Source organism: Chlamydomonas reinhardtii, chromosome 1 (genome assembly GCF_000002595.2).
Source record: "Chlamydomonas reinhardtii strain CC-503 cw92 mt+ chromosome 1, whole genome shotgun sequence".
Taxonomy (NCBI): Eukaryota; Viridiplantae; Chlorophyta; class Chlorophyceae; order Chlamydomonadales; family Chlamydomonadaceae; genus Chlamydomonas; species Chlamydomonas reinhardtii.
The window spans coordinates 871,185-891,729 of record NC_057004.1 but is presented as its reverse complement, the minus strand read 5'-3'; the positions used below and the strand labels follow the sequence as shown (position 1 = coordinate 891,729).

Below are 20,545 nucleotides of genomic sequence, written 5' to 3'. Positions count from 1 at the left end.
GAAGGCTGACCCGGGCTGACGGGGTCCCGGTACTGGGCATGTACGGGCATGGCAGGTGAGGGGGCATGTCACAACGCGGCACCGCAAAATGCTCATCATGGCGGTCTTGGCGGAGTGGCGAGAACGCTATCAATGTGCGCTGATGTGGGTATGGGTAGAGGTGAGGGCTGGACACTGAGGGGGAAACGGGGCGAGCGGGGGAAAGCGGGGGCGGGCGGCGTGGGGTTTTGTACGGCTTGACCTTTTGTTGCACGCTCGAGGCGCCATAACATTTGTCTCAGGGTTCACTTATTGTGGGACACAGCTGCTAGCAATTGCGATCTAGCCCACACGGCGTTGTGCTGGGTACAATGGCGCTCGTGCCTCTCTTGTCGCTGATCTACGCTGGGACAGTTCTGCACCAGGTGCTGGTCGTATCAAAGCTGCCGCTGGATGGCCTCTACACTTGGTAAGCCTGGCTTGCCCAGACCGCGCGTAATGAAGGCTCGCGACATGGTCAACCTCTGTCATAACGCTGCGCGGCTCTTAAGAAAGGCGTCGCTATGATTCTACATGCCTGTGTGACGCTAGCTATGCCTACGATTACTGTGAGACGTTCGACCCCCGCATGCAGGCACCCCATTTGCACCAACCTCTTCATCATTTTCGCTTCTCTGGGTGAGAGCGGGCACAGACTCGGCATGTAGGCTACCTGTGCAAGATTATTGGCCTGCTGGCAGCACCGTAACAGCTGCAGTACTGGGGAGTACCGGCAGGCCCCCGCGTGGCCCCGTGTGTGGTGTACGCCTCAACAGTAATACCCTCTCTAACTCTAAGCAGCACACTCAATGCGGCCCGGTCATGTGTCCACAGGCATTTGGTCGGCTCAGAGCATCCGCGGCAAGGCGGCTCTGTCCCGCAGCGCCAAGGAGCCGTACGTGACCCGCCACGGCATCTTCAACTGGCTGGCTTTGTTCAGCCTGGTGGGGGCCGGAGCCACCATCTACCTGGTGAGAGGGATGAGGGGCAAGTCAAACGGGTGGCAGGAGGCTCAAGAGGGAAGTCGCAATAGCTTCAGCCGAGACTTCTTGTGACACAGCGCTTAGCAACGTGCGTTGCGAGCGCGGCTCTCCGCGCTGCCTCCCAATAGACCTCCTGTGTTCCCCCTTACTTGCTTTCGCCCTCACGCCCGTCAACGCCCAACTGCATCCCGGCCGCATCCCGGCTGCGCTGTGCAGAACAAGGAGCGCGCTGGCCGTCCGCACTTGGCCACCTACCACGGCGTCGCGGGCGCCTCCGTGGCGGGCTTCTTTGTCATGAACGGTGAGGGTGCAGGCCTGCAGTGGTGAGGCGTGGCCGGATCGGCGGGGACGCAGGGGGCTGAAGAAACGGACGCAGCCAGGCCAAGTACCTCAATCGATACGTGTTCGCTGGGAAGGGGACATCTGGGAACACGGGCCTTCGAGTTTGACACCACCGGGAGATGGAGCTGTGTTGGTGCGCCCGAGTGCGGGGTCCACTGCGTTTGCGAGCCAATGCGCCCTACTATCCTTTCGTCTGCCAGATAACCACGGCCCCTTTTGTTCAGCGCCGTTGCCACACTCTCATCTCCTCACCTCCATGGAAAGAAGGGGCGGGCGGGCAACTCGTTGGCAACAAGGACCATATGATTGGGCTCAGGCACGTAAGTTTAACACTGTGACCATGGACACTGTCATCATCAACCACCCACAGTGTTTGGCGGCGGCGCGATGAACACGGTTCCCTCCCTGTACAAGTACATCAAGTTCCACAGGGTGGGTGCCGGGGAGGGTGGGTGGGTGGAGGGCGAGTGGGTCGAGGGACGTGCGACGTAGGCGGTGGGGTGTGCGGCTAGGTGTGGCAACAGGCACTGGTATACGTGCGTTGGGCGTCATCGAAGGGTGGCCTTCCCCATTGGCGGGCCCCGCATTCCAATAGCTAATAGCAATTAATAATACGTGACGCTCGCGGTTTGCGTATGGTAGCTCAGGACGGCGGACGTGGGAGGGGGGGAAGGCGCGCGCGGGGTGGGTGGGGATGGGGGGTGGTAGGCACGGGCGGCGGGGTGGGTGGATGGGCGCAGTGCAATGTGACACGCCGTGATTGATGGGAAGGCGCGCCGCGCTGTCTCTGCTACTAAGAATAGGACGCAGCACTGGCGGGTTGTGTGTGCGTGTGTGCTAGGGGCGCTGGGTGCAGCGCGTGTGAGTGTGACTGGTTGTGATGGGAAGGCGCGGTGTGCGTGTGCGGAGTGGGGGCGGGCGTGCTGTGACTGCTACTATGCATAGGACGCAGCACTGGCGGCTTGTGTGCGCGTGTGTGCTAGGGGCACTACGTGCAGCGCGTGCGAGCGTGACGGGTCGTGATGGGAAGGCACGGCGTGCGTGTGTGTAGAGGGAGCCGGCGTGCTGTTACTGCTACTAAGCATTGTCCGCAGCACCGGCGGGTTGTGTGCGCGTGTGTGCTAGGGGCGCTAGGTGCAGGACGTTGGAGTGTGACAGGCCGTGATGGGAAGGCACGGCGTACCCGAAAAGATCTTCTGCTTCCACGACGCCGCCCCCATGTGTTGTGCTTGAAAAACCGGAACCTCGCCAGATTCCCATAACTTCATCAGCACATAACTCACATGCGGTGTGTGCTCGCAGCTCAACGGCTACATCCTGTTCCTGGCGCTGCTGGGCGCACACGGCACCGCGGTGTGGCGGGGGTACGCCGGCTTCAAGACGGAGCCCACCGGCAGGTGCGTGTTTGGGGGAAGGGGGGCATGGGGGCGTGGCCTGTCACCGGACTGCGAGTGCGGTTGTGGGCCTGCAGCCAGGCCCGGGGTCTCCGCAAAGGCTCTTCGGCACATACGCGGATGTGAGTGGACTTTGTGTCACTCCCGTGCTTCCCGCACTGCTGCCCTGGCCCTGCGGGGGCATCCCGGCCCTTGGACCACCGCAACCCACCTGCCTTCGCTGCCGGACACTCGCACATCCTCGCACGCACCCGCTCCGCGTGCCCATCCTTCTCGCACCCACACCTACCGCCCGTCTTCCGCACCATCTGCCCCCCCCACCACCACCACCTGCCTTCCGCTCCTCCCTCCATGCACCTACGCCTTGCCCATGCGTATGTGCAGGTACGCACTGGTGGGGCTGCTGGGCGCCATGGGCCTGGCCGTCCTATCCGGCGTAAAGCTCAGCCTACTGCCGGGTGGCGCCGCCGCCAAGGCAAAGGCCAACTAAGGATTGTGTGTCGTGAAGCTTTAGGTAAACGCGGTATAGCAAGGGCTTCTCGGAGAAGACAAAGTGCATTGAGATTGTACTGGTATTGAAGCTGGAGCTCATGGGCATTGGCCGGCCGCCGGCGTCACAGCAGCAGCACGGCGGGTGATGGAGTGGGGATGCAATGTCAATGGGAGGTGACATTTGTAGTTTACTAAAATCAATCGAACCCAGTCCGGGGACAGGTTCGATTTGTGGTACGAGAGCTGCACCTCCATGCTTTGCCTAGGGCTTAAGTGCTCTAGTTTGTGATCAACAGCGCGGATGTGGAATGGTGTGGTGCGGTGTGGTGTGGTGTGGGTGCGTGCAAACCGGCAGGTGTGCGGCTTACGCACAATGATGTCAACAACTTATTCCCGGTAGGCAGACAAGAGTCGGCACCGTGCACACTGCGCAGCCAACTCATGGTGCTCATCGCGCTTTGGCCAGGGGACGCAAGTGTGCGATTGGACAGTACACCCCGCTACACTACTCATTGCGTGTTGCCGATGTAATATGCTGCCACTTTGTCAGTCGCTTGCCCATGCGTTTGAGCCACACTGCTAATACAGCAAAACGCACAGAACGTACCCCAAGCTTGAAACGACTGGGCGCCACTCTGTGCCACTCAATCAATCTTGCGCAGCACTGCCCGTACCCCTTTGGCTCTCACTACTACTCGCATCGCACGTTTGCTTGTATGTCTGTGCCGCCTGTTTGCCGTTTGAGTCCGCCACGCCTTACTGCCGCTCGCCCATTTCCTGTGTGTGCTTCCCCCTGCGCGCGCGGCTCTGGCGTGGCTTGCATTGCTGAGCGATTAGGTGAGTTCGCGGGGTCCCGGTTTCGCGCCGCAGCAGCTAAGCTAGCCACCTCGACGCATGCACTCAGCTTCTTTACCAACGAGCCTTACTTATCACCACTACTACTCCAGACTACTTGCTTTCAATAGGAACTTAGTTTTTAGCGTTAGCCGCCACGGAAACACGGGGGAGCCAGCAGCCTGCCGCTGGCGAAACAACGGTATGGAGTGCGTCGCGTGTGCCCGCTGTACCTCTGGACGTCGGCACTTCACTTCATATTTGATACACACCATCCCATGGATGGCTACCCCTCACTGCACTCTTGCCACCCTGGGTTCCAACCGTTATTGTGTATGCACGCTGAAGACTCTTCAGCCATTGCTTCGCCATCACTGCAATCAAGCCCGCCAGTACAAAATGCCAGGGAGCGTTGCAGTCCAAGTACATATATATGTGATACAACTCGTCACCCACACAACAGAACTCAACTGCAACAGACCTTCGTAGCGCAATACTGTGACAGCCTGGCACGCACTCTCACACTCACACGTTATGTTCCCACCTGCATGATAAGGGATTTAAGTCATGTAACAGCGAGACAACAGAAAGCATCAGTGATTCAGAAGGCATCTGGGTACCACTTCGCATTATTGACGCACTGTTCGCTCGCCTCACAGGACGGCCCAACGCTGCTCTGTGTTGAGTCGGTGCAGAAGCATAGAGGGGCCCTCAATCGACAATCGGCACTGATGGCAGGCACACATCACCAACCCTGACAACAATCACCAACCGATGGCCAAACACACCATACCACAATGTCCTACCGCGGCACATGCGCTGGATGGCTTGACGCCCGCTATCATTCAGCACAATCGCTGTAGGCTGCCAATACGGTATGCGAACTGTGGGTGGGCCTCGGCTGGCTACGGCTGGGCACCTCGCACAGCCACACTGCGTGCCTGGCTGCCTGCAGCTGCCCCTGCGCTTGGTGCTGCAGACCCCAACCCGCCCCCTTGCCAACGTGCGACTCCCCCACAATTGCAGAAATCTTCAACGCAACAGCAAGCCTGATGACAGTGCGCATGCACGCCTCTACTTCATTATTTCGCGCCTCTTGGCGGGCGTCGAGGGTGCCGGTGCGCCCTGCTGCTCCTTTCCCACCACCTCCTCGTCCTCCTTCTTCCGCTTTGAGCCTGCGTGTAGCGCCAATGTCGCAGAGGGTGCGGGCGCCGCCAGAGCCGCGGGTGCGGGCGCGGGAAGGGGCGCATGCGCGACGCGAGCTGGAGACACGCTGTGCGGTGGCAAGCCCAGCGCCTCCAGCTTCATGCTCACTGCCAGATTGCTGCGGCCCAGCTGTGCCGCCATCGCCTGCGTCGCAGTGCACCAGCCAGGTGACAACACGGTGCGATCAGCAGGTAACGGCGTTGCAGCAAGCACTTGGCGACCAAGGTCCCGAACGTGCTGCGGTTACTCGCGGGAATCCAGCGTTCTAAACCACGTCTCTCAAACTCACCTTCACAGTATCGCCCTGGCTGTGCATCCGGCACAAGGCCCCTATGTCCTCGGGCCTCCAGTGCTCGCCAGCATGCGATTTCGCCTCGGGCAACTTTGGCGCGGCAGGCACCGCAGCACCCGGGTTGATGATGCGCAAGATCTCAGTGCCATAGTCATTGACTTTCTTGGGACCAAGCCCGACTACGTTGAGCAAGTCGCCAGCGGTTGCAGGTCGCCGAGCGACGAGGTCGTCTAGCGTGTCGTTCTTGAATATGAAGTATACCTTGTCATCCCAGCCGCATTCAGCAGCCTTTTGTTTACGCCAGTCGCGAAGCCTGCTCCGAAGGGCCCAATCTGACATGTTACCTCTTCACGCCCCTTGAATTGGCTTTTGTTCTCAGTAACAATGCATATGCAGAGTATGCTGTTGCGATACCCGATACATGTACCGAGCATCGTGCGTGCTGAGGGCGAAACGTGCTGGCGTGCCGTGACTCCCTGAGGCCTGAGCCTCATCCCTGCCCTCATCCGGCGAAACCCTGTTGTCGCCTGATTTCGCCCCAGCGTAGCTGTTTATGCTTATGCGTATACTGTGTTGCGTCCGAGGCATGGCGCTAAGACCCGCATTGGTGGGTAGCGCGCGGCTCTCCCGTAGGGCCGGGGAGTGGTGTCATGCCGAGCATGGGCTGTGACGGTGTGGTGCTGCGCCTTCCCCTGCCTTCTCCTTTTTCCGGACATCTGTCACTGGTGCCGGCCCTGCCTTCGTAAGGTAAGAGCACTGGGGCCGGGCTGGGTCAGAGAGTTCATGTGCGATAAGGCTGCGGAGTGCGGAGAACAGGTTGCGGAGAAGACCCCTACACGGTGCGGGGGCATGGATAGGGACACCACCGGTGCGTTGTACCAGTTGTGCGTGCGAAGGCCGAAACATTCGGACGTGCCCTGCCTTGCTCGACCAGTCGACCCCCCACCTGCAGTCCTGCACGCCCTGCGTGTGTACACCATTCCGCTGTGTGATGTACATCGCGTCCGACATAGGTTTAGGCTTCCGCCACAAGGGCCTCCGGAATCGGACTTGAAATTACATGGCCACCCGGCCCGCCACAACATGTGAAGTGCCCCACAGCACGGAAAGCAGTACACTGCTCCCTACATCCATTCGCGAGGCCACAACACTCAACATCCCATGCCACACGACGTGCCAGTGCTAGCTGCTAATCATTTTGATTGTGCAAAGTTCTTCATCGATCTGGTGTGAGGCGGTGCTGGCATGTCCAGCTACCGCCGACGCCTAACCGACAGACCATGCCTCCTTCATCAGTGCGCAATTCCAACACCAGCACAAATTGGCATCAGGCCGGTGCATGCTACGGAAGACAAGCCAGAATAAGCAGAGTTTTACTTGCTACGACTTGATACAACATACTAGTCACCGCGTGTGACACAGGGGATGCAGCCCCAGCTCCAGTCTCAGAATGGCAGTAATGTTTCACGCACCACAGGCACGCCAGCCCACGCGCACCTACAGACAGCTTGCAAAACGCTTAGGAATGCGGTGCCGCAAAGACTTGAATTACGTGCTGGTGGGCCTGATCTTATGCCCTTGATCAGTGAACCTCTCTACCCTCACTTGCAAGACGCATAACACCAATGAGTCATTCATGGACTGCCCACAGGCTAATCAAGACTACGCATAGACCATTGCAGTGCACAAAACACACGCATAATAGTTAGAAAGAGGTTCTCTGCTTGCCGGGGCTGTATGACCCTGTCAAACATGAGAGCACCAGTATGCTGCTTGAGAGAAGAAGAGGGAGTGAGCGCAGTCCAAAGAAAGAGAGCGAAACCTTATGACAGCATGCCTGATGAGCAACGGCGATAGTAGGGGCCAGAGCGACCGCGTGGCTTGCTGGGCTGATGATATGAGCGCGCGCCTCACACCAGCCTTCGCTTTTAATGCAAACCGATGCAACCACGTCCCCAAGCCTGAACACACGCCGACAGCGCAAAAACGTGCCATCGAAAAGCCCCCGGCCTGCACACCATGGCTGTGCTATGAATGCAGACGGCATGACGGCTTACGTGCCGCGGCCCAAGTCAACATACAAGCACCCGGACCCACATTTTCCCTGACCCCATACACAGGGCAGAATAGACGGCCATGTCCAAGGCGCTCAGGCCCAGTCCAGGCCCATGGGTCTGTGGTGGCACGGCGCCGCACATGGTGCAATTGACGCCATGCGCCTTTACAGCTGGCAGGACATGCATGCAACCCCCTACATCTGCGAACGTACGCGCGCGACCTGTGACAGCAGTACCTCGCATCCTCACCGCGTAGTGACATCGTGCTGGTTGTGTGGTCACCCTGCGCCGCTTGCTCTTTCTGCGTTGCTTGATTACGCGTCAACAAATGTGAGTATGACATGTGCCTGGACGTTGATGCGCTTTGCATCCTGCGCTAAACCTGCTGCTGGTCCTCACACGCTCGCCACCAACTACGTCAATACGAGTTCAAGGCATCGCTACTGTCCCATGAATCCCCTTGAATGGGAAGGTATGTTGTCAGCAGCCGATCTAAATGCTGCCTGACTTCAGTCTACACACATTCTCGTCCAGTTGCAGGGCCACCGCCTGAACAGCTACCGCCGAGTGTACCGTATTTGCATTCCAATGCACCAACCTGCCATGCTTTCCATGCACGGATATAAGTGCTTGCTAGTCACACGGCCACATGCAATCGACTCACGATCTTCGACAGGTAGTGCTGCCGGCATTCATGTTGCCCCACTCATGCGTTTGCATCAATGTGCACCGCGCGTGAAGACCCATGTCGCCCATCCTACTCTGAATCGCCCTCCCGCTTGCGCTTGCTGCTGACGCCACCGCCACCAGTACCGCCGGCAGACTGTGTATCGCCGTCCAAGATCCCTGCAGCGGCATGCTGGTGCTGGTGCAGCTGCGGCAGGTGGGAGCCGGCCGCGCCCACAGCAGCGCCCGGCACGGCCCAGCCCGCCGCGCCTGGCATCCCAAAACGCCCCTGCTCTGCGACCTGGTGCTGTCGCTGTGACTGGTGCTGTGACTGAGGCAATGCCGGCAGCTGCGGCGGCTGCGGCAGCTGCGTAGGCTGCACGGAGAAGCTGCCTATGGCTGACTGCAGCGAGCCTGGGCGGCCGCCAATGGTTACCTTGAGCAGGGGCGGCGGCGATGCGCCGGCGGCTGCCCCACCCGCGTTTGTGCCACCGACAGGCGACATGGCCGCCGCTAGTAGCCGGCTGCCGGGAGCTGCTGCGCCAGAGTGAGCTGTTGCGCCGACAGGCCCTTGGACGGCTGCCGGCGAAGGCGCGGGCGCGGGCATGTGCACCTGCATACGCGGCGGCAGCGGCCGCTCCAGCACGTGTGGTGGTAGCTTGGGCAGCGGCCCAGCCGCGCCGGTGCCCGCCCCGGCAAGCGATGCTGGGGAGTTGCGGCCAGCCGCACCTCCGGCACTGCCGCCGGTGTCGACACTGCCGCCACTACTGCGACGCTGGCCCGCCGGCGGCCCAGGAGCCATGAGCGCGGGCTGCTTGGCTGGCTTGCGCGGCGCAGGTGGCGACGTCAGCGGCGGCGGCTGAGGCGGTCCCGCCGCGGCAGTCGGCGCCACTAGCGGCGCCAGGCGCGGCGGCGGCCGCACCGACTGCGGCATCAGCTGCGGCGGCGGCGACACCACCGGTATGACGCCGCCGCCCTCACTGTCCCGGCGATAGGACGCAACCGCGTAGCCGGTAGGCGAGGTGGCGCGTGGCGGCGGCTGCAGCAGCGGTGGTGGCACATGGGCCTCCGTCGTGTCGCCGCCGCCACTACGTTGCTGGTACCCTTGCGGCCCCTGCTCTCCAGGTCCAGCGGTGCCTGTCGCCACTGTGCCCGTCGCTTGCGCACGGTGCAGCGGCAGGGCTGCCAGCTCAGGCTGCGGCGGCGGGAAGGGCGGAAGCTGGCGCAGCGGTGTGTTCTCCCTGCCCGCTGCACCGCTTGCCCCCGCACCCCAGCCCATGTTCCACGGGTAGCGGCTGGCCGCAGTTGGAGGTGCCGGAGCCGGCTGGAGCTGCCTGCCGCTTGCGCCACCCGCCTCACCCGCAGCTACAGCAGCTGCAGCAGTCGAGGTGGCAGTTGTGGGCTGCTGGGGCCCGTACGGGCCAAGAGGCTCGGCCACATCCACCAAGAGCGCAGCGCGGCTGCGCGGTGAGACGCCTCCGAGACCCCCAGTGCCCCCGCCGTGTGCAGAGCCTCCACTGCCGCTCCCACCGAGGCCCCCGGTGACGCTGACGCTCCGCGTATCAGCGTCGGCTGCGGCTGCGGCCCTGGGCGCCTGTGGCGGCGCGGGCGCGGCAGCGAAGGCAGCGCCTCCGGTGCTGCCTGCGGCAGCGGCGGCGGCGCCGCCACCAGATGCGTTGTGGCGGGTGGGCGTGGCGGCAGGACTGCTGCACCAGGCCGCGTACATGTGCGCCGCTGCGCCTCCGTACGGGGATGCCTGCTGGTGGTGGTGCTGGGGGTGCTGCTGTGACTGGTGCTGCTGCTGTGACTGGTGGTGTGGCAGCGGAGGCGCGTCCATGCCGCCACCCTCCGCATGAGCTGCAGGGGCATGCGCACGCGCAGCCGTGGGCTCAGCAGCAGGCCCTTCGCCTGTACCCGAGTGCCGCCGCACGGTGTGCAAGAACAGCCGCGCCGGCGGAGGTCGCTTGACGGGCGCCGGCGGCGGCGACGCGGGCGCACCGGCACCAGCGGCCCCACCGGCCCCGCTACCCGGTATCACGGCGGCTGCAGGCGTGCAGGGTGACACTGCCGCGGGTGCTGCTGCCGTGGCTGCTGCGGCGTGCGGGGCGGGAGATGCGAACTCGTGCTGCCGTGCGGCGTCAGCTGCGGCCGCGGCGACAGGTGAGGCAAACGTTGTAGCGTCTGCAGCGGCACAGGTGGCATGGGGCGGCCGGCTTGGGCCGGCGGCAGAGGCAGAAAGCGACAGGGCGGTGCTGGCAGCCGCTTGGCCCGCTGACGTCATGCGCGCAGCAGGTGCTGCAGCAGTGCCCCCGCCGGCAGCAGTTGAGCCAGCGGCGTCCTCACAAGTAGGCTGCCCGGTTGCTGGCGGCGCCTGCTGGCGCTGGGGCGCAGGTGCCTCTGTTCCCGCGGCACTGATACGGCGCGTAGCCGGCAAAGCAGCACGCGGCGATATCTCCATTGGCGTGGGGCCCAAACCCGGTGTGCTCGTCAGCCACGGCCGCATCAGCGCCAGCGCGGCGGCCGCGTCGCCGGCCTGCGGCGTCTGAAAATCCAGATCCAGATCCATGTCCAGGTCCTCCAGCGCCTCGAGATCCAGCGGCGGCTCGGATCCGGATCCATGGCGCAGGTACTCCAGAATGGACAGTGGCACTCCGCCCGCGGTTGTGGCGTTGGCGGGGTCGGTGGCGGCGGGAGGCGGCGAGGCCCTGCGGCCCTGCGGGCGGTCCTGTTCGCGCTGACCGGCATCAGTGCCGCGGTCAGCGGCGCCAACTGCCGGCGGCTGCAGCGCCGTCACGGGGTAGGCATCTGGGGAGAGGTCGCCGCCTGCGCCGCCGCCGGCAGCCAGCGCTGCTAGCAGCGATGCTGGCAGAGGCGGCATGGGCGGAAGCGCACCGGCGGCGCCTGCGGCTGCTGCGCTGGTGGACTCCTGCCCTGGGCCAGATGCAGTCGCTGTGCCGGTGGTGACCTCAGCACCAGCTGCGCCGGCGCCACTGATGCGGCGCTGGGGGCCGGTGCGCAGCGGCGCCGAGGACGGCATCAGGGGCAGCGGCTGTAGCTGCGGCGGCCGCATACTTGGGGACTGCAGCTCCGGCTGCTGCTGTGGCTGCTGCTGCTGCTGTGGCTGCTGCTGCTGTGGCTGTGACTGGTGTTGCAGCGGCGGCAGCACCTGCCCCCAGCGCGGCTGTGATCCCGTCCACACCAGCAGCGTCCTGCCGCCGCTGCTGCTACTGCCGCCACCGCTGCTACGGCGGCCGCTGCTGGCGCTGCTGGTGGCAGGGCCACCCGCCACGCCGCTGCCCGCAGCCACCGAGGCGACTGGCGACAGGAAGGCGGCACCAGAAGCTGCAGCGGCGGTAACAGGGGCTGCGGCAGGAGAGGGGCCTGCAGCGGGACCCGGCCGACCCGAGGAGCCGGTCGCCGCCACGGGCGTGGCAGTAACGACTGCAGCCTCAGCAGCCGCAGCGCGGCGCGAGACTTGGTGGCGGCTGGAGGTGGCAGAAGGCGGCGCTGCGGCGTGCGGCCGTAGCTGCTGGGGGCGTTGATGGGCTGCGGTGGGTGTGGTGAGGTCGGCGGAGCACACAGGTGAGGGCCCGCCTGCACCCGCTGCCTGGTGGGGCTGACGACGCGGGGGTGGTTCCTCATAAGCAGCCCCACCGCGCGGCTGCTGCGCTACGTGAAGCGAAGCGGCGGCTTGGTACGTTGCTTGGTGTAGGTGGCCAACGGCGCCGCGTACGCCGTCTGCCGCCTCGGCCTGCGCAATGGCGTCCGTTTCCTGGCAGGCTAGCAGCAGGTCAGCGGGCCCAGCCCAGCCGCGGGCGTCCGGCACAGTGTGGGGCCGCCGGCCGCCGTTACCGCCCCTTTCCATGTCGCCGCTGGTGCGCCTGCCGCCTCTGTCTGCAGCACTGGCGCTAGCCACACGGCCCTCGGGCGCGCCCTGCTGCAGCCGCGGCAAACCGTAGCCGTGGTGCGGCCGTCCCTCCACCGGCCGTGACGGCTGGTGCGGCTGTTGGTGCTGCGTTTGCTGGTGCGGCTGGGGCTGAGCCTCCGGTGCAAATATCGCGACGGTGCTGCTGCCGGTGCTCAGCATGCGGAACCGCTCTTCATCACGCGCCGCCGCCGCCATGGACGCCGCGAGCTCCGCCTCGCCCTCGCCCTCGTCAGCCAGGTCGGACCCAAGCCCCAGCAATGCCCGAAGCGGCGCCCGCATCACGGGCTCGCTGAGCCGCCCCGTGTACGGCACGCGCCGAAGGTCTACTGCCACGCCGCCGCCGCTGTCGCGCTCGCCGCTGGCAGATTGCGCTCGTGGGTCCGCCGTGGCGGCAGCTGCGGCTGCTGGGGCCGACGTGCGGCGGTAGGCGGCTGTTTGCTGCTGCCCTGCATTGCCGCCATGGAATGCTACGTGACCAAGATGTGGCTCCACGTCCCGAGTGTCGTCCCCGCCAAAGCCGCCATCGCCGCCGCTGCCGCCGCTAGGGCCCCTGTCCTCTGCCTTTACGCCGGCAGCGATACCGCCCCCGCCGCCAGCAGCACCGCTGCCATACGAGCCAAGCGGGCTGGCTGCACGATCACCACCGCGGCGGCGGGCGGCGGTGCCCGAGCCGCCACCGACACGACCTCCGCCTGCATTGGCACCTCCGCCACCGCCGCCGCCGCTGGGGCTTGGGCTGCTGCTGCCAGGCAGCGACCCGGGGTGAATCCCAGGGAAGCCGGTGGAGACGACACGGGAGTAGGCGGCCGGGTTGAGCCGGCCGTGGGCCGGTCCGTGGGACGCGCTGTATGGCGGCTGGTGCGGCGAGTCCAACGCCGGAGGCAGTGACAAGGGCGGAGGCAGGTAGGCGGCGTAGTTCATTCCGGCGGGCGGCAGCACGTGCGAATGGCGCGCGTGGTGCCGACTTGAGAGCAGGTCGGTGGGGGCGCCATGGTGCGTCGGTGGCTGCAGTGCTGGCGAGCGATGGCGCGTTTCATGGTCGGCAGCGCCCGAGGTAGCCGCAACCGCTGCCACGGCCGCAGCCGCAGCGGCGGCGGCTGCCACGGCTGCGGTTGTGGCCGCGCCGCTGCCAGTTCCGCCACCACCGCCACGAGTGCCTGCGGCATCCCTTCCGCCCATGCGTCCACCGCCGGGTCCAGCCGCAACCGTGGCGGCTGCGGCTGCGGCCGCCTCTGCCACCGCCTCATCCCGCCGGTCCCCTGCATCGGACACGTAAGCACTGCGCCCCCGCAGCCCCTCGTGCAGCATCCGGTTCTCGTCTCCACCGCCGCCGTCACCACCGGTGCCGCTGGCAGCCGCTGCGCCGCCGCCCGACGACGGAAGGCCCATTGCATGCGCAAAGCCGCCGCCCGAATATGAACTGCCCCCAGAGCTCCACCCATACCCGCCGCCCGCTGAGCCGCCGAAACCGGCGCCTCCGGCACCACCCACACCGCCGCCGCTGTGTAGGCCGCTGCGGAAGCCAGCCGCGCCGTAGGCGCTGCCGCCGCCGCTGCCCGCAGCGCCGTGTGGGTTCGAGCCGCCCGGCCCCAGCGGCCCGGGGCCCATGCCTCCAGAACCCACGCCTCCGGGGCCCATGCCTCCAGGGCCCATGCCGCCGAGCCCGCTGCCCGGGGGCCACGCCGAGCCCCACACCAGCAGCGATGAGGCCGAGGAGGAGGACGACCAATTGCGCAGCGTGCCGCTCGCAATCGCCGCCGCCTGGTGCTGCTGGTCAAAGGACTGGGACTGGTTGGACGGGCGGCGGGCAGCAGCCGCGGCGTCAGCGCCGCCCTCCGAGTCGAAGCCGCTGCCCGACAGAGAGTGGTGGTGCGGGTGGGGTTGGTGCGGTGGCTGGTGATGCGGAGGCAGGGGCGAGGGGTAGGCGAAGTCTCGGGGGCTGGGCTCATTGGAGGCGGGGCTCGGCAGCGACAGCAGAGCGCTTGGAGGTCCCGGGATGATGCTTTGGCTCTGTCGGTGAGCACCGCCGCTGCCGACGGGCGCCGACGCCTGCATCCGCTGCTGGTACTGCGGAGAGTGCGGCGACAAAAGCGGGTGGTGGTGATAGGCGGGTTGCTGGCCTGCGTTTTGTTGTTGCGGCTGCGGCTGCTGTTGCGTCTGCTGTTGGTACATTGGCGGGTACAGTTGCTGCTGCAGTGTCGGGTGGCCGGCAGAGGTAGACGGCGGCGCCGAGCCGGGACCTTGGCGGGCTGACCAGGAAGGCGGGGGCGGCAGTGGCTGCCTGCCAGGCGCAAGCAGGCGAGGGTCCGCACCTGGCCACTGTGCCTGTTGCTGCTGTTGCAGCTGTGGCTGCTGCTGCTGCTGCTGCAGCTGCTGTTGCGTCTGCTGGTGCAGTGGCGGGTACCGCTCTTGCTGTGGGTGCTGGTGCTCTTGCGGCTGCTGCAGGTGGGGGTACTGCGCGTGCGCCTGGTCGGGGCGCTGGTGGAGTGGCGGGTACTGCCCGTGCCATGACGAAGACGGCGGAGCGCCTTGTTGTTGCTGCTGCAGCTGCATGTGGTGTCGGGCTTGCGCCTGTTGCCGCTGCAGCTCCTGCTGTTCACGTTCCTGCAGTTGGTGCGACAGAGATGCCGCCTGTTGTTGCTGCAGCAGCTGCTGCTGCTGTTGCTGCTGCTGCTGCTGCTGCTGCCAGTGCCAACCGCCATCCAGCTCTGAGCCGAAGCCGCCGCCGCGGTACGTAGGAGCGCTGCCGGACGCGCCGCCGTGTTGTAGCGGCTGGCCCTGCTGCACATGCCCCGGGCTCTGCAGCTGTTGAGGCTGTTGCTGCGACCGGCTGGCACGTGGCTGCGGTTCAGCATGCAGCGGCTCTGACTGGCGCCAGGACGGCAGAGGCTGCGGATCCGGCTGCGGCGGCGGGATCCAGTCGCGTTGGAAGGAGGAGGACGACGGCATCAGGTGCTGTTGCGGCTGCTGCAGCTGCTGCGACTGCTGCTGTTGCTGCAGCAACTGCAGCTGCTGCAACTCAAAGTGCTCCTGTTGCCGCTGCTCCTGCTGTTGACGCGACAGCGCCTCTGGTTGCGGCGGCAGCGGTGGCAGCTGCTCCCGGTGCAAGTCATGGCGTTGCTGCTGTGACTGTGGCTGCGACTGCGACTGTGACTGCGACTGCGACTGTGACTGCAGCAGCTGTTGATGCCGCTGCTGCTGTTCATGAGGCATGTGGTGGTGCGGTGCTGGCGGCATGTACTCCTGCTGCTGTTGTTGCTGCTGCAGGAGGGCGCGCTGATGCCGCTGCTGGCCTTCCTCCCGCCAGCGCCACTCCCAGTCCTCAACACCATGCTCCAGCGCCCCTGACCTGGGCACAGACGACCCCAGGCCCAGGCTAGATTCGATTCCCGGTCCGGCAGCAGCGGCCGCGGCTGCGGCTGCGGCTGGTGAAAAGAAAGGATGCGGCTCCGCCGGCGGCGCGGTGGTTGCCGTCGGCGGGGCGTGGCTGTAGCTATGGCTATGGCTTTGGGCCGCCGTGTGATGGAGGGGCGCTGCGGCGCCGTAGCTGCCGTGGGCCTGCTGCTTTGTTGCAGGCCCGCCCATGGAGGCCGTGGGCGACGAGGCAGGGCGCTGCGCCCGCTGATGCAGGGGTTCCTGAGGGTGGGGGTGCTGCGGCGCCTGCTGCAGGTGCGACGGGTGGTCTAAGCGGCGGTCTTGGTGGCGGCCCGAGCCAACGTCGGCACCTCCGCCAGCAGCAGTCGTGGCGGTGGTGGCCGTTGCAGGCGTAGTGCGGGTTGCGTCCAGCGGCATGGGCTGACGGTAGGGCTGCTGCCAGCCTGAGGGCATCATGTCCTGTTGGGGCGCGTGTGGATGGGGCAGCGGATATGCAGCGACGTCAGTGCCATCACCAGGGGGCCTAGGGGCAAGTAAACAAGGTGCAAACACACATGGCGAAAGAGTCCTGCGTGTTTCTCCCGTTGTGCTCTCTTAACACATGGTGACTTGGCTGCTCAATCCGTCTGCTGTTCTGGCGCGCTCAGCCCGGCTGTGCCTACGTGCCTCATGTGCCGAGACACAAGGATGCGGCCGGCAATAGGTTGGTGACTCACCATGGGCGGCCATTCCCTCGACGTCCTGGCCTGGAGCGGCGGCAGCGGCGCCTGTTGCTGCTGGTGCTGCGAGCGATCTGAAGAGGTGGTCTGGTGGGAGGAAGTCGTGCCCGCCACACCAGCTGCGCCCAGAGGCTGGGGCTGCGGCGCAGACCGGGCTCGCTTCATGCCCCACTGGCTGGACCCGTCCAGCTGGCTCGATCCGCCTGTACCGGCACCTGCCTCAACAGCAACGTCACCAGCTGCCGCACGAGCGTCGTCCCTTGCCGCCGCGCCGTCGGCCCCGCGGCCAGCAGCGCCGGCAACGCCGCCACCGCCGCCCGGGCCCACCAGCTGCCCAGCACTCTGCTCCCGCTCCTGCTTCACAGCAGAACCACCACCACCACCACCACCACCACCACCACCAGCAGCACCTGCAGCAGATGCACCGGCCACTGCGCGCTCCGCCGCCGCAAAGGCTGACAGTGTGGCGGCTGCGCCGCCGCGCTCCGGCTTGGCGGCGCGCCCGTGTGCGTGCCCGTGCCCGTGTCCCCCGGAGTGCAGCCGGCCGCGGCTGGCAGCGGCAGGGCCGGTGTGGCTGCTGGGCGTGGCCGCATCGCGCACAGGGCTGAAGCCGGGCAGCCCCGCTGGCGCGCCCGCGCGGGCGGACGCCGAGCGGGAGGCCACTGTGCGGGAGCGGCCGCTCAGCTGCGGCTGTGGCGCCGTAGGCGGCCGTCCGGCTGCGTCACCGGCACCCTCCCTTGCCGCCGGCTGCCGCTGCTCCAGGCTCCTGCCTGCGCTGTCACTGCTGTTGGTATCGCCTCCACCACAGGCGGTTGTCGCAAGCGGGGCTGCAGCGGCGGCGCTCCTTCCGCCTGGCGAAGGCTCTGTGTCCCCCGAGTCCAGCGGGGCGGCGCTTCGCCGCCGCCGCCGGCTGCGTGGAGTTGCGGGGGATGCCGCCGCCGGCACACGCAGCCCCTGTAACCCTGTCGCCCGGCGGCGAAGGCGATCGGCTCGCCCAGCACTGCCCCCGGCTGTAGCAGCTGCCGCCATGTCCGCACGTGCCTGGCGGCCCCCTGCCTTGCCAGCCCTGCCGCCCGCCACCCAGTCCTCATCCTCCTCGTCGTCCTCGTCATCCTCATCGCTGTCCTCGCCGTCATCGCCCTCGTCGTCTTCGTCATCGTCCCGCTCCGAGTAGCCGCCGGCTGCAGCGCCACCCGCCGCCTGCTCCTCGTCATCCGAGGCGGCTTCAGTCGAGTCCGATGCCGCCTCTTCCTCGCCTGAGGAGCCGCCCCAATCACTGCCTCGACGTCTCCCGGCCCGTCTAAGCCGGCTGCCGCTGGCTGGGCCCGAGGACGCCGCCCGGCGCTGCGGCCCCCTACGGGGACTGGCAGCGCCGCGCCGGCCCCGCCTGCCTCCGCCGCGCTCCGTCGACAGGGCGCGCCCCGCTGGAGAGGATGCGTCGCCCCCAGAAGCGGTGCCGGCAGCATCACCATCATCAGCGCCCTCCCCAGCTGCTCCCGTGCCGCGACGCAGCTTGTTGCGTGCGTGGTAACGCACCTGTTGGGGGTTGACGCACGGGGCGAGGAACACATCACGATGCTGGTGGTGACCGGCACTGTGCCAGCCGGCTGCAACGCGGCTAGTGCGCCCTGCATACGTCTCCCTTGCGCAAAGCAGCCACGCGCGCGCCGGCCGCACGTGTTTCATTACCCTTGACTTGTGCACGCACATACACACAAGCCCACACGCACGCCCGACTCCCACGCCCGATCCCCACGCCCAACTCCCACGCGTAACTTTTCCCCCTCCCCCTACCTTGTAGCTGGTCTGCCGCATGTCCTCGAACAGCTTCTCCAGCGGCCTGTCCGGCTCCGCAATGACCGCCGCCACCTGGGCCTCCAGCCGCGCCAGAAGCACCTGGTAGAGGTGGAGAAGGAAGCGGCAGCACCAGACACGTCAGAATGTCATATGCATGGCGGGGAGGTGGAGGGGTACAGAACCGTGTGACTAAAGCCGCGGTTACTTTGGAAGTTGTAAGACGACACGGGGGAGCTGCGCGGCGATAGTGCATCCTCATCATGACTACGGCCCGGAACTTTCTTGAAGCAAACAAGCAGGACACTGCATGATGGTGCGTCGAGCGTGTAGGGCTTCCGCAGCTGATTCGCATGCACGGTTGCAGACTTGCACACCCACCGCTCTGTCCTGCGTGGTAAGGCCGCTGTCGCCCTTCAGCTGCTGCCGCAGCGAGTCCAGGCTGGCCAGCTTGCGGTGCGGCCATCGCGAGATGCCGTGCTGACGGCATATCTTCTTAAGCCGCGATTGGCTGCGGGGGAATTGGGATGTGAAGGCGGGACAGAAGCTGGGTGTCGACGTGGTGCGGGGTCAGAGTGCTGGTGCACGCAATAGCTGGCAATAAGTTGATGGCCCGGGCTTGGAACCCCGCCATGATAATGTTATGCCGTTTGTATGTACACCATGACAAGCCCAATACGCAAACGCGAGGTGGGGGTCCCGGAGTTGGAAGGGGAAACGGTGGAAGGTGGCGGAAGTTGGCCGGCAAGCGCGCGCGGGGCAGGGGTTGGCGGGCGGGACCCCGGCCGCCGTAGCCTGCACACCCCTGTTGGCCCCAGGCGCACCTGATATTTAGCGTGATGCAGGCGTCGCGAGCCGAAAGATGGAAGAGCTGCATAAAAGGCATCGGGGGAAGAAAGATGGTTTCCGCGGGTTAAGACGGTCCATAACCCGCCGAGCAGCCGTATTAGAAGAGGATAATGTCAAACTAAGTTCACGTAGTATCCTGCCTGCAACAGATGCACGAAAGGCATTCCCGCCTCTGCATCCTTCCCTAGCGAGACAGCAACCTTCGTAGTCTTCGCTATCATTGCAGTCAATAGACGGTATCAAGGCTTACGCAATCGCACCGACAAAAGCGAGGGACCAATACCGGGGTGGCTTCCGCCCCGTTCCCCAAAGCGCAAGCCTTCGGCAGACCGTATGCCAGGTTTCCCAAGCAACAGAAATGAGTTCAGCTGGCTTATTGTACCCCGCAACGTACCTCGCGGAGCTGCTCCAGCGGCGGTTCACCGACCGTGGCCATGCTCTGCCTTTAGCCCTCCTGTCCGCGGCAGCACGCTCGCCAGGACTTCCTGGTTCGACAACTCACAATGATATGCATAAGCGTCGTGACCTAGGGCCACTACCCTTGTGACTGAATACTAGTATGTAAAAGCTCGTCACAAATTGCGGAGTGCAAGTGTCTGAGCATTCGCCTTCCATTTTCTATATCTTTTGCATGGAGCTAGTAGGTCACACGACGGCTATCGCGGCGGTAGTAGGCAGGCTTCCGTCCTCTTCCCCTCCGCTTGCACTAGTGCCGCTAATACCTGTACGGAGCGCCTTGCACTGGTAGCATGGAGTTACTGAGTGGCTAGAGTTCAATGTATACCTTCACATGTACCCCGATATGTGCGATATGCAGGCGGAACGAATTCGATTAGCGCCTTGCGCAACACCCAACTCCCAAAGCGGTGTGGCGCCAGACCAGCGACGACGCCCACTTTAATGATATATTTAAGCTCAATTCTGAGGACTTTACTCGCGGCAGTGTTGGCAAGACGAGAGAGCGTCTCCGGCGTTCGGCGTGGCAGACTGCTGGATTCACCACGTTCCAAAACCGACACAACGCTCGTATACGCGTCTGAAAGCACGCCCACTACAACTAAGTTACATAGGAGTATACGTAAACGCGTAGGGAAGCCTTGACGAGGGTGACAGCGGTTAATTCGCCGAAACTGGGAGTCGTGGCAGGTTGAGACCTGCACGCATTTTAGCTGGGACTATTTCCTCACGGCGACCTCTGCAAGCTTGTATCTTTCTTGGTTGATGCGTGTTGCTCTTGATCTCTAGGGTTCGGCACTAGCGAGCGCGCAGCGGGACTCGCGCCAACTGCCTCCGCTCGAGTGCCCTCGCGCGCGAAATGCATCCGCCAGGGTTGTGGTTGTTGCCCATGGGAACGTGGAATCGAGGGCGCGGACGAAATCGTCAGATAGGCAGGCGGTACTCCCTCCCGGCGTGGTTACACTCTGCCCCGTGAATTCACCGGCACCAAAGCAGGCGTGCTAGCGGAAGAACCAGTGCTAACAACCATCCATATCCGGCGTGACACTGCTATGACAGAGTCTCAGCACCTGGGGCTAACACGCGGCGTTAGTCCTGCGCCGTACCAAGTGCCCAAGCCTCAAGCACGTTTACGCACTC

The 20,545-nt window shown here is 65.0% G+C and overlaps 3 protein-coding genes across 3 annotated transcripts; 1 reads left to right on the top strand and 2 right to left on the bottom strand.

Annotated features, from left to right (window-relative positions):
- The first annotated feature begins 293 nt into the window (after nt 1-293).
- Nucleotides 294-3,772, top strand: CHLRE_01g004700v5 (uncharacterized protein). Its single transcript, XM_001702059.2, has 7 exons — nt 294-448; nt 614-657; nt 853-989; nt 1,218-1,302; nt 1,714-1,775; nt 2,646-2,740; nt 3,122-3,772. The coding sequence occupies exons 1-7, from the start codon at nt 351-353 to the stop codon at nt 3,225-3,227; spliced, it is 627 nt and encodes a 208-aa protein (XP_001702111.1). The 5' UTR covers nt 294-350; the 3' UTR covers nt 3,228-3,772.
- Nucleotides 3,773-4,313: 541 nt separating this feature from the next.
- Nucleotides 4,314-5,983, bottom strand: CHLRE_01g004651v5 (uncharacterized protein). Its single transcript, XM_001702080.2, has 2 exons — nt 5,559-5,983; nt 4,314-5,413 (listed from the first exon to the last, which is right to left on the bottom strand). The coding sequence occupies exons 1-2, from the start codon at nt 5,898-5,900 to the stop codon at nt 5,138-5,140; spliced, it is 618 nt and encodes a 205-aa protein (XP_001702132.1). The 5' UTR covers nt 5,901-5,983; the 3' UTR covers nt 4,314-5,137.
- Nucleotides 5,984-6,605: 622 nt separating this feature from the next.
- Nucleotides 6,606-20,183, bottom strand: CHLRE_01g004600v5 (uncharacterized protein). The gene is made up of 6 exons (XM_043058170.1): nt 19,344-20,183; nt 18,925-18,971; nt 18,482-18,611; nt 18,101-18,202; nt 16,304-17,842; nt 6,606-16,046 (listed from the first exon to the last, which is right to left on the bottom strand). Exons 1-6 carry the CDS (start codon nt 19,383-19,385, stop codon nt 8,376-8,378), a joined length of 9,531 nt encoding a protein of 3,176 aa, XP_042928084.1. The 5' UTR covers nt 19,386-20,183; the 3' UTR covers nt 6,606-8,375.
- Nucleotides 20,184-20,545: the final 362 nt, after the last annotated feature.

Bases quoted from the DNA above. Each gene is read 5' to 3' on its own strand.
- CHLRE_01g004700v5 (XM_001702059.2), top strand. From the start codon at position 351: ATGGCGCTCGTGCCTCTCTTGTCGCTGATCTACGCTGGGACAGTTCTG. The intron at 658-852 runs GTGAGAGCGGGC...ATGTGTCCACAG, and splicing joins CATCATTTTCGCTTCTCTGG to GCATTTGGTCGGCTCAGAGC. The intron at 1,303-1,713 runs GTGAGGGTGCAG...AACCACCCACAG, and splicing joins GGGCTTCTTTGTCATGAACG to TGTTTGGCGGCGGCGCGATG.
- CHLRE_01g004651v5 (XM_001702080.2), bottom strand. From the start codon at position 5,900: ATGTCAGATTGGGCCCTTCGGAGCAGGCTTCGCGACTGGCGTAAACAA. The intron at 5,414-5,558 runs GTGAGTTTGAGA...ACTGCGACGCAG, and splicing joins GCCAGGGCGATACTGTGAAG to GCGATGGCGGCACAGCTGGG.
- CHLRE_01g004600v5 (XM_043058170.1), bottom strand. From the start codon at position 19,385: ATGGCCACGGTCGGTGAACCGCCGCTGGAGCAGCTCCGCGAG. The intron at 18,972-19,343 runs GTACGTTGCGGG...CCTTTTATGCAG, and splicing joins CGCTGGAGCAGCTCCGCGAG to CTCTTCCATCTTTCGGCTCG. The intron at 18,612-18,924 runs GTGCGCCTGGGG...ATTCCCCCGCAG, and splicing joins TGCATCACGCTAAATATCAG to CCAATCGCGGCTTAAGAAGA.